The 12,921-nt window shown below is 38.2% G+C and overlaps 1 protein-coding gene across 10 annotated transcripts in view; it reads left to right on the top strand.

Annotated features, from left to right (window-relative positions):
- The window catches only part of Nckx30C (solute carrier family 24 member Nckx30C), a 63,076-nt gene that overhangs the window by 17,338 nt on the left and 32,817 nt on the right, over nt 1-12,921 (top strand). For 6 of the 10 annotated variants that reach the window (XM_032437783.2, XM_032437786.2, XM_032437785.2 and 3 more), the window contains exons 1-2: nt 1,234-1,319; nt 3,709-5,374. In XM_032437783.2, the coding sequence (XP_032293674.1) occupies nt 4,564-5,374 (811 nt within the window). In that variant the 5' untranslated portion in view covers nt 1,234-1,319; nt 3,709-4,563. Of the gene's footprint in view, nt 1-1,232; nt 1,320-3,708; nt 5,375-12,921 lie in introns of those variants that run through there. The other 4 variants (XM_032437789.2, XM_070209010.1, XM_032437781.2 and 1 more) reach the window with 2 other exon arrangements.

The raw sequence follows: 12,921 nt of genomic DNA, 5'->3' as shown, positions 1-12,921 counted from the left end.
TCTCTTCTATGACAAACGTGCAAAACTTTGCCCGGTTTGCCTGCTCTTCAAATTTTTTGTTTTTTTTTCGTTTACTCGTATACCCTACAAACGTTGGAGAGGTTGGAATTATTTATTAATTTGGATTATCTATTAGAAAGTTGATAGAAAAACGCTTGAATACTTTTAATATAATCTATATTATATTTTATTTATGGAGGATATTCTTCCATACGTTTAAGCCCTAGTTTGGAGACAAAACTAAATCATTTTTAGCAGATTATTTGTATGCATTTTGTTCTAATGCTATCGCCAAGTCTATCGCCTTGGGGGATAGATTGCATTCTCACAAAACTCTCACTTGGAAGGATAAAAAGGCGCTTATAGTATTTTCTGTTTGCACATCGCCCATTTATTATCCAATTATGTGTTAAATTAGGGCATAGCTAGTTCGTTGTCTTTATTTTTATGCGTAAATTCTTCTCCTTTTCTTATTTCTATAAATATTTGATATGGCGAACTGGGGCTATCAATGGACTGCTGTGAGGCCGGGCAGGGCAGGGATGGCACTGGGATACTGAGAGGGGTGCGGGTCGACGTCGCATTGTTGTGCGTAGAAATATCTAAGCTATGCGGCGTACCGAACCGGGCATAATCAAAATACAATTGTGCGAGGATGTGCGTGCGTGTGTGTGCGTTTCTTTGAGTGTGTGTAAGTTTGTGTGTGTGTGTTTGTGTTTGTAAGTGTTGTAACGCGGGCACAAATTTATTTATTTGTTTTTTTTTTTTTGCGCTGCTGCTGTTTGTTTGGCAGCAGACCTCTACCTGAGCCAGGCAGACGCTCTTTGCTCTCAGTTGCGCTTGAAAGTTTGCTATAAACTGGAAGGCAGAGCGCAAAACTTAGCGAGAGAGAAACTAAGAAGAGAGGGAGAGAGCGAGCGAGCCAAACGAGAGTATGAGCAAGCTAATATTAAAGCATGAAAACGCACGAATAATAAATTAATTAATTATAAATTGAAACAAGAAGAAAACGAAACAGCACAGCGCGGCACATAGAATATGTGCGTGTGAGAGCGAGAGAAGATGAGAAAAAGAGAGAGAGGGAGAGTGCGCGCGTGTCGGCAATGTGACTAGTTTGCAGAAATCAAGCTCAGCTCCTGTGCAAGCTCACGACTGGAAGCAGTCGAGCGGAGCTCGTGTGCGCGTCGGTTCGTTCGTTCCGTTGTTACGTTCGGCTTTTGTAGCTGTGGCCCCAGACTCGTGCCTGGTCGCTGGCAAAGGACACAAAACGTTTTCGTGCGCTGCGCTGACAACATCCTCGCAGGACCAATAAGCGGACGGTGCGTTCAAGGAAAAACTATATAGATGTGTGTGTGTGCAGAAACTTTTAATCGTGTGTGAACAGTTGAAAAATGATTGCACTTTAATATTACTAGAAAAGAGTTGCCTGAAAACAAAAAACAAAAAAAAAAAAACAAATAAAAGCTAACAAAAAGCAAAGCAAATTGCAAAAATCACAACGATATTGAAATTAGTGCCATCAAATTAAAGCCGAGCCAAATTTTATATAATCAAGCAATAAAAAATGACAGGCGAACGCTCGTTTGTGTTTGTGCTCGTGTGCCTTTGTGTGCGTGCCTGTTTGTGTGTGTGTGTGTGTGTGTGTTTGTGTGAGTGCAGAAATGTTAATACCATTGTATCAAATGTGTTTGGGTGTGTTTGTGTGCCTGCGTGTGTGTACGTGTGCGTGTCTTCTCGTGCCTTCAGGCTTTTTATAAAGAGGTCAAAACGTTGCTTTCGTTTTTCTACGGTTTTTTGCAGTGTGCAAAGGTTTTTTGTTGTCGCTGCCTAAAGACAGCAAATTTAACAGACAGCCGAGAAAGAAAAAAAAAATAGGCAGCCCCTTATTTCGGCACCGCCCCGGTTAAAGTGCTGATGTGTGTACGAGCAAATGATATAATAGTTGTAAAAACTTGAGCACAGCTCAAAGAAGCGCTGCTTTAACCGTAAATTGCTGCGGTTGTTTGCGAGGGAGAGAGAAAGCTACTAATTGCACATTTTTATAGCATACTTTTAGTTGTCGCAATTAATGCCGAGCACAATTATTCAAAAACACAAGTTTTGCTGTTTCAAATGTGCTCCACAACGGTATCGAAAGCTTAGCTTAAACTGTTTGAAAAATTATGTGTTGCAAAAAATTATCATGTAAAAAGCAAGTGTGAACTTTGACAGGTGTGTTGTACAGGATTTCTAAGCTTGGGCTAATAGAAAATAAATTGATTGAATAAATAACAATCAAATCGAGTCTAAAGCAAAGTTACCATAAATTGAACATTTCGATGCTCTTAATATTTTAAATATTATAATTTAACGGCAACAAATTACAATTAAGCATTTATAAAAACTACAAGAACCAGTTTCATAACGGAATGAGGAGGGTTAAAAAGGAAAAAAATAAAATATCAGAGATATAGTTAAAAAAGACAATATTTTTTAAAATTGTATCGAATAACAATTCTTAAAAATAACTTCAAAAGATAAAAAATAATTAAAACAAGCTTCTGTTTTTATTATTGTATGTATTTAGATTTATGTTTATTGTAAAACTCATCCATAAAGATCTGCAAATTTATGCTTATTTTCAGATAAGATTTGATATATATTATTTATGCAAACAATGATTTTTTCAATTAATTTATTATACGATTTTTAAGCAAATAACTTTGAAACAATGGGATTGGTCTTAGTATTCGATAAGATTACAATTACATTCAAATTTAAAATTTAAAAAAAAAATTGCACAATGCGCTGAACACTATGATATACTTGTTTGGTTCTGACTGAAAGTGAAAGAGCTACAAACTTATTCGAACCCTACGACAAACTCATAAAAAACTTATACAAAGCTTTAAACTCTAGGAAATATTTAAACCTCTTCTAGTAAAGATTGTGGATAGATAGATTGTTACGCAATTTGCAGCTAAACAAAATTTTACGCAGCTCTAGAGAATCAAATGCCATAATTAATAATAATGCCCTTAGAGTCGAAATTCCTGGCTAAACTTTGGCCTAGGGCTAAAAATACTACAAGAAAAAAAGAAAACAGAAAAAAAAACACACAAGCTAGCTGTGAAAAGTGCGAGACTCAAAAGCACACAAACACACAGACATATAGAGCTAGGGGCTGCGGATGGCGTGGGTGGGGAGTAGGACATTAGCGGCAGCTACTCAAAGCATAACAATGAACGTAACCGCACATAGAGCCCAGAGACAGCCACAAGCAGCTACATAAAAAATGAAGCAATGAACGAAAGAGAGCGAGAAAGAGGGGGTGTTTGCTTGTGCGTGTGAGTGTTACCTACTAAGCTAAATGAAAGTAAAAATTGTAAGCGTAAGCTAAAACAACAAACACAGTAGCAGCAGCAGCAGCAATAGTAGAAGCACAGAAGAAAACGAAAGCAATAACAGAAACGTGAGCAGCGATAAGAACGCTGAGATAAGCAGCAGAGCGTGTGTACGCAGGGAAATAAAACAGAGAGAAAGAGAGGAGAGAGAGATGGTGAGAGTGAGAGCCGGAGAGCGTGTATGCATGTGCTGCACTTGCAGAGAGAGTGTATGCGTGAGTGTGAAACCGACAGGAAAGAGCATGAGCATTTTACAGCTCAAAGCTATCGTGCAAAAAACAGTTTGACTAACTTTAACGGTTTATATCGTTTGCTCTCTTTACAGATTTAACAGCTCGTGCAAGTTCAATGTAAATGCGAAAATGTAAACAAAAGCAACGCACGCGCAGCAGCAACAGCAACAACAGCAACGAGAACAACAACAAGAAAAACACCAATAGCAGCTATAATATACACTCTGCCATAAACTGGATCTGACTGCCTTCCAGCTGGGGACCGTTGTCGTATCCCTTCCAGTGGGCCTGCAGCACACGGCTAGCGTCGCTGGCAGCGCCACAACAACGTCAGTAGTGGTGTCCTGCTAGTCGTGCTGTGTCCTGACGCGCGCGCTACACTGGCAAAACTCAGGGAAATTTTTCCACAAGCACACACATACACACACGCACACATACGCACACAACAGAGCGTTGCTTTACCTTTGCCAAAAATAAAGAAAACACATACCTTCACATGGCCTGGCCAAGAGCCGTCATCAAATACGAGCGCAAACTCAACGTAGTGGAAATGCTGCGGCCAGCGTCAACGTCAGCGTCAGCAGCAGCCGCAGCAGCAGCAACAACATTTGGTTGCTCGTCTAGTATGTTGCTGTGTTAATTGTTATTTATGTATAGTAGTGTATATAAATTTGTGTGATATTGCAACAACAATGAGCAAAAGTTGTGCAAATGCAAAAGCATAGCAGCAATTAAGCCAGAGCGAGAGATAGAGAAACAGAGAGAGAGAGAGAGAGAGAGAGAGGGCGAGCGTGCTAGCGATAGCGAGCAAACTGTTTTTAGACGGCGCAGCAAAGTCAAAAAAAAAAGTTTCAGCAAATCCAAACAACGACAACAAACGGTTTTGCAACAAGAACAACAACAACAAGCAACCACAGCAACAACAGTAACAACTTTTATCGGGTCCAATGTTGCAGCAAACAACATGCAGCAAACAACAATGGCAACAGCAACGAGAACAAAAACAACAGCAACAGCAGCAGCATCAGCATCAGCAGCAGCAACAACAACAGCAGCAGCAGCAACAAACAGCTAAAGCTCAAAGCTGTAAGAACATGCGCCCTGGCAACATGCGCCTTAGCAACATGTTGCTACCCAGCAATAGCACAACAACAACGATAGATTTTAACAGTCGCCGGCGACGCGGTCGTCTACGAAGCGCGCACAAATGTTGCCAACAAGTGCCAGCAACAAACGCAAATGTTGCTTATACACAACAACAACAACAACAACAAACGAAACCAAAACAAACCAAACACCATGCAAAGCTTTTGTTATCAATAATGTGCGCGTGCATTGTCGATTGTGTAAATATTTTAAAACGCTTAGTATTATTAACATTAACAACTAACAAAACAAACAATAACAACAACAACCACAACAGACACGCCCATAGGCGTGTTCAGCCGCTTTACTGTTTACCGCTGCTTTTGCTGCTGCTGCTCTGTAGCGCCCAGGCTCACAAGCCCAAAAGCGCCACTCAGCACAAGCAGCAACAACAACAACAACAGCCGGCGCACAACAACGATGTCACGTTTAACAACATGGCCGACGTGCCGCCCACTTATCAAGTGAAATCATCGCAAACATCGAACGAGGACGAAGCTGAAATCCTTTATCAGTCTTCTGAAATGTTTGGCGAGGAGGAGCTGGACCAGGAGGAGGGGCGTGAGCTAAACGGCCGGCTGGATAATGTGCCCTATCAACGCAGTTCCAATGGTAAGTGCAAACATCTTATATCTAAATCCCAGCCAAGCCACATTTACAATCTCTGAGAGACCCAGTCGAAATTCTACAGACCTTGACCCTTTTGCTCCTTGAAATCGCCTACAATGTAACTTTGTAAGTCCGGCAGGACTATCTAGATGACCTGTCCTGATAACTGTCCTGAAGGAAACTGGAAATGCATTGTCTGCCTTTGAGCGCGCTTTTAATTCGAAAAAGATTTCCTTGGATTATAATCTGGAAGCTGCCAGCGGTTATTGCCCGGCTTTGCCAAGTTTTTCACTTAAAATGTTAGACAAAATAAATATAAGAATGCATTACGAAACTTTTGGCATGTTCTTGAGTATGTCAACGGGCGAAACACCTTCGATGAAATGTCCTTGGATCTTGTTATAAGCACATGAAATGGCATTGAAAACGTCAGCGATAGGCATGTCATCAAGAGCAAGATTTTCATCTGGGTTAGTACTCCCTCAGAGTACACACACCCACATACACACACACATGCACGCACATACGCACACACTTGCGCAAAACAAACACGGCTAACGCGTGATTTGGCCTTTTGCCTGCGACTATGACTAATGGAATTTGTATTTAAATGAGGCAAAGGGGACAGAAGGAAAGCAGCTGTATAAGTGATTTATGCGACAGGCAATGAACAATTCAATCAAGAAAGGGTGGGTAGGGGGTGGTTCATAAAGATTTCTCTCGGAGCATCAAATTGAATTAGACTTGCATAGCTCTGCGTGAGCTGATAAAATATATATGGGTATATGCGTATGTGCGATATTATATCATAATATTTAATAAAACCAAGCAAAAGATATGCAATTTATAGAAAAGTAACATTTAAATTTGACAAGCGTAAATTAAAAAATATTTGATTGGAAAGAGAATATTTCACAATTATTTAAGATTTCTTGCCTTTCCATTTAAAAAGCTGATACAAAGAAGTAGGCCTTTTATATTATTTTTGATGCTGCTTGCTGTCTTATATATTTTTTGCAATAGATTTTTGAGAATACAGTATTTAACAATCTGCATATTTTCCGCTATTGTTTATTATAGAATGAATCAAAGTCAATATCAAAATCATTATTAATATCCGGACTTTGGAAGAAATTTTCGTTTTTTTTTCTTTAAGCCTTTGCACATTTTATTTCTTCTTAATTTGTATTTCGATATTTCACACAACATTTATTTGTATTGTTCCTCAGTTGAACCCTGCGTATACGTCATATTTATATGTTACTTAATTTCATTTGGTTCTCTTTCCTAACAAATACAAAAATGATTTATTATTAAAATTTATATTGTTTGTTCCTAAGAGAATATCGTAAAACATTTATTGAAATTGTTTCTAAGTTGAACGTGGCGTATACGTTATATGCAATATGCCCGCAATCCCATAAACTCGCGCATAAATTACGTATACGCAACGTTAGCAAACATAAATAATTGAAGCGGCCAGAACAGCTGCTAACACACACAATAACATCACACACACAAATTACACACACGCACACACACTCTCGCGTATCGTAACAACGAATTCTGAGCTATTCTTCAGCCTGAGCTCAACTGCATTTGTGCATTTTTTGGGGCTTGGGGCAAAGTCAAGTTGGGAAAACCTCGTGTTCACCTTTTATTTGGCCAACTGCTGCTTACGTTGCGGGCCACACAGAACTTTTTATTTTTTATTTTTGGGCCAACAACAACAATTAAACACGACGTGGCACAATGTTTGCCTAGGCGAGCGCACCCTGGAGCCATTTCTCATTTTAATGACTCAACTGTGCTGTCTCCCAGGCAGCTCACCACTCGCTCTCTCTCTCTCTCTCCCTCTGTCTGCTCTCTTTATTCATTTCTTTGCGCCCGTCTGTTTTACTTTCTATCTGTCTGCTGCACACACACATGCGGCAAAGTGGCCGACAACAAAAGAGTGGGCCAAAACAAGCGGCAGGCGAGTTATATTTTGTGGAGCTTTTTCGAATTTAGCGATACTCTATAGAGGATGGCTGAATGGAGAAATTGAAAATGGAATGGAGAAAATCTCTGTCTGTTACACTTATGAAATTTTTAATAGGTCCGCGGGGGTGGGAGTGTAAATGAGTTGAAGAGTATGCGCAATATTATCATAATTGATCATATAGCTGCCATTTAAACAATAGGTAAACATTTTTTGGTCGTTTAATATACCCAAGCTGCCACGGGAACAATCGGAATTAAAATTTTTCTATTAAAATAATTAAGTGTTATCAAAAGCACATTTGTTATATGCGTCTATAATAATAATAAATCTAAAACACCCTGTGAAGATAAATGCGGGTATAAATATATTGCGGCTTATGTATTTCTATTGAATGACCACAAATTGCAGAAGCTCTTTAAATGTACATCCTACGCCTATTATTATATATATATATATATATATATATATAAATGTGCCTAAATGCCTCGTTATGCTCCCATGTGACCTCATGCAGGGACAGTGTAACGGAAGCACACATACACACACACGAAACTAAAACAAAAATATTTTGTTGTGTGCTTTGGGGCGCAAATTGCAGTTGAGCTGCAACCGCAAAACGACAACAGCTACAACAATCAGAAATAAAGCAGAGCAGCAAATATAACAAGAGCAACAACAACATCAAGGACTAGATGTAGTCTGTAAATCAAGCTTTAAAATTAACGCAGATTGCCGGAACAAGCGACGCTACGAGCAATTAACATGAAACCAAAGCAGTTCCAGAAAGTGTCCAAAAAGAGCAGACAAAGCGCGCGAACACACACAGAAAGAGAGGGAGAGATAGAGAGTGAAGGAGAGAGGTAGAGAGAGAGAGAGAGAAAATATAGGTGCATGTGTGCGCACAGCGCTGGCCATAAAATTAAGAGCAATTGCCACGGTTAAAAAAATCTTTAAAGGCGAATTCAACTAGAAATAAAAATAATAAAAGAATATAAATAATAAAGAATGGTTATCTGGAAAACGTTAATAAATTGAAAAATATTCTCGGTATTCAAATGTTTTTTTCTTGCTTGTACCAAAAACCTAAACATTTCGATTGGGGTTTAGTAAAAGTAGTACATGCATGCATCTTCTAAGTACATTAAGAGACTTTAGCACTTTTTAGATTACGTTCCGTTTGAATACTATTACGTAACGAATCCCGGCCTTTTATTTATGACCTCTTTTAAAAACATTCAAAAAAGAAAATGAGTAATCACTTTATGGTATTATTTTGCTAAGCAAATTCGCCCTAAAAACGATTTTAAGGGAAAATACACGTGTGTGTTCCCAATTAAGTGTCTCGGGCTGTAGAGGGCATAATATGTATGTGTATACATATGTATAAATGTGCATTGGTCTACTCGAAACGACCTTTGTTGGAAATGTTCGTGTCACTCAGTGTGTGTGTGAGTGTGTGTGTGTTTGGTTTCGCCTTGCTTTTGGCTTTTCTATTTTACCATCGACCCAAATTGCGCGCGCTGCTATAATAAAAACAACAACAACACATACACACACACATACACACACAAACAGTAGCTTATACTACACTTGTATTTGTGTGTATGTGTGTGTGTGTGTTACGTACTCGCACGCTAACGTGACTGTTAACGACGTTTGTCGTGGGTGGCAAAAAGCGAAGCAGAAGAAGTGGCAGCAATCTCAAACCCCCAAAAAGCGCTGCAAAAGACCTCGACCCAAACGGCAGGCGGTCAAAATATGTTAAAAAAAAAAATAAAATACAAAAAGCACAAAAAAAATATTAAGCATAAGTATTTAAAAGGCAAAAAAAAAAAAAATAAAACAAAATAAGAGAGAGAAAATAATGATTGAGCTGCTAATGTGAAAATGTAGGAAAAGCGCAAGGAAAAGCTAACCAAACAGACGGCAACGAAATTTAAATCGATAAATCAAAATGCCAGCAACAACAACAACAATGGCAAAAGGCTCGCAAGGACGTGCGACTTGCACGCCACAAACAGCTATATACGGGTGGCTTGCCCGTGGGTGTATGTGTATATAGTGTACGTGTATGTGTGTGTGTGTGTGCATGCTTTGTGGGCGGCAGGAAGTCGCTTTGCGGCGCTGAGGACAAATGACAACATTTGGCCGACTTTTAATTATTGACATTCCCACTTTTTCCCCTTGCTTTGAGGCCACTAATTGCCAGTGTGACCGTGCCAGTGCTTAGCCAGAGTAGTCAGCTATGTCTGCAGTGTATGGACAATTTCAGGGCCACACACAAGATGCGCGCAGGTCTTTAATGTGAAGAAAATCCAAAAAAAAAAATCTCTATTATTCTTTGTCATGTGCTGATTTTAGGTAGCTTATAGCTGGTAGCATTAATTTCGTGTAAAATGTAAACGCTGTCGAAAGTAGGTTACGATGGGATTATACGTTACGTGACGGAAAATATAGGTGATTTTCGTCTGCATTAAAAAAAAAGGAAAAAGCTTGCGAAAACTGCATGCAATTTAGTTGCATATACCTGATATTATGATACCTTTATTTAACAACTAGCTACAACCCAGTTCGAAATATATCATTAACAATTTAGAATTTTATTATAATTTTGAAAAGTTGACATTTATATCTATGTGCATGTTAAATTATCCATTAACTTTAATATGCTGTATGTACCCAAAAATTGCAAGTTCTTCTCATGCATTTGGCTCTAAAACTGTCATTGCGTTTGTGCTTGCGCTTGGGCAGAGTTGCCAGCTGAATATGTGCATGTGTCTAAGTGCGTTTTAAGCTTGCCATCAACTTTAACAATCACTTCTATGCATTTCATTGCCATTTTTATTATTCCCTGGTTTTGAAGTGACTCAGCAGGAGTTTTAGATATTTAATATCAATCCAAGTCTTAGCTAATCAATTTACAATTTAAAACAACAGCTGCTACACAATATGAATCATGATATTGTCACCTCTTTCCCCCTCTCTCTTTCCCACTCTCACAGACAGATTTTAGGGGGATTTATTTAAGGTCCCGAGGCACCTGTTATATCTAAGTGATTCATTTCAATCGCTGTGCTAAAACCGGTTACTAAATACAAATTCAATTTACGTGCATCAAAACTTTACATGAAATGCATATGCATAAATTTGTGCATTTAATATTTGACTCAAATAATTTTCATACGTAAATCCAATTGGGAGCCTAATTGGTCTAGTTGACATTTAGATTTAATTATTTATGGCATAGCTTACAATTATGTCCTGCATAAATAATTGATAACACATGTAATTCAGTTGTAAGCTATTTAATTTGCGCTCAAAATAAATGCAATTATCCGAATGCCAAATTTACGCTTTATAAACGGTTTGGTTTTAATTATAGCCTTGTGTTAATATATAGAGGCCAGAAATTTAAAACCATTTATATTTTCACCTTAAGGCTTACATAAACATCCGCTAAAATGGATTTGAAAATCCTATGATATATTGGGTATTGAATATTTGCTTTATTGATATAGGGCTCATGGGAAATGTAAATGAATATAAATATTTGGCTTATAGAGTTACGCTCCAATCAAATTGTCTGCTTGACAACAAATTTTTAGCTTCATTTAAAATAGCCGGGAAGTATAATAAAGCATAACTGAGGTGATATTTGATTACAGTCCTCTAACAAGAGTTTTTAGCCACAAAGTCTTAATTAGGCTTTGAAGTTTGCTACTCTGATCTTCAACTTAGATACATTTTTCTAATTAAACAACTGACTAAATAGCCATTTATTATTTTATAATTTGTACTAAATACAAACTATTGTATAAGCAAATGTAAATAAGGTATTCATTAGTCTAGCATACACCACTTGAGTACGCTTAAATGTTCTCAGTTAGATCTTGAAATACCTAAGTTGACTCAGGGAAGGCACGTGCTGTAAAGATTGGTTTTTTTTCTATATAACAATTGGACTTTCCGAAAAGGTCTTACAAAGAAATTGAATGGTTCATTGAAAGAAAAAAACACATATATATATTAATAAATAAGTAGAATTTTCCAGCATTTTAACATGAGCTAGAGCAGAAATGCATTAAAATTGTGGTCCCCCATAGATATATATTGTTTAGCTGACCCACTCGTATATTGTTTTTCTGGGCTCGAATGTATTTATGAAAATTGCATTTATACCAAGAAATCTTTGCAAACTCTAGTCAGATGAAATTTGCAGGTGATCCATAAATAACATGCGAAGTTTCTCAGTTTCGTGAGAGCATTTATTTTTATTTGTTTTTGGCAAGCCCAACAGATAGAAACCATAATTTTAGCATTTTTCAAGCCGCACGGAGAGCCCAACTCTTAACTATTTATGACTTGGCCCCAATGGAGCACGTCTTGAGCCTGATTAGCTACAAAGTGTTGTTGTTCCTGTTGTTGTTTTTGGGTGGATAGGGTGGCCAGCAACAAACTTTTTACAATAACTGGAAACTTGTGTGCAAACGCTGCGAAAATGTGGACTTTGAGGGCTTGCAGGTGGCTGCGGTCCTTAAAACCTTCATCAAAGCGGCGCAACGACAGGCTCAGGCTCAGCTCGTAACTGTGAACTCATAAAGTTTATGTGGCAAGGCTTAAGTGGCTCTCGTTCAACGTTGCCACATTGGCAGTTGGCTCAGTTTGCTGCATTGATTCAACAGCCCACTTGACAACCCTAGCGGGGCCAGGGACGCCAGCAGCGTCGACGTCGACGCTCAGGCAATACCCAAAGCTGTCAATTTGCATGTGCATGTGCACGTTACCCATTTCTCGTTTCGTTTTCATATATTTTTTGTTCCCATTCCATTCGTTTCTGGTTGGCCGCTAATCGATTCGCCTGCGCTACCTTGAAACTTGCGCCGTGCCAAAGCGCGCTGTCTCTCTGATAAATTAGCAGCTGCTTCACAAAGCGTGAAACCATTCGGCTACTATCGAAGCACACACACACACATACATATGCTTACATATATATATATATATATATATAGGGCACTCGCTTAGCTTCCGCTTTGCAGGGCAGCCCTTCCTTTACCCATAATGAACTTCCGGCCCAATGGCGTCGGCTTCGTGTAATTGTGTGCGTTTGTTCAGCCGTGATTTATGCACATTGATGACGTCGCAAAAAAACGAACAAAAAGTTAAAAAAAAAAAGACATGAAAAAAATCGAGCGAGCGAGTTAACTCGTTTTTTGCTCTCTATTTGTGCTTACTTTTGATTTTCTTATCTGCAGCATTTAATTACGCTTGAACTTAACCCATTGAAGCCAATTCTTTAAATATCTTTAAGATAGCAAATTTATCATTAATTATATGAATATATTCGTAGCTCTTAAAGTTTTTGTGAATGAACACAACTTTTTTCTAAAACGTGCCATGATTGTTTGTCTAAACTTTCTTCATTCATAAATAATCAAAACGTCAAGCTGTGAACAAAAATAAAAAAAAAACACTTCTTCAGATGATTAAAAATTCATAATTATAGCACCTACTAGCACTATTATCAAAAGTGTTAAGTTCAAAATTATAACAGATTGATATTTTAATA

The sequence above is a fragment of the Drosophila virilis genome, chromosome 4 (genome assembly GCF_030788295.1).
Source record: "Drosophila virilis strain 15010-1051.87 chromosome 4, Dvir_AGI_RSII-ME, whole genome shotgun sequence".
In the NCBI taxonomy this organism is placed as follows: Eukaryota; Metazoa; Arthropoda; class Insecta; order Diptera; family Drosophilidae; genus Drosophila; species Drosophila virilis.
This window is presented reverse-complemented; position numbering and strand designations above follow the sequence as displayed.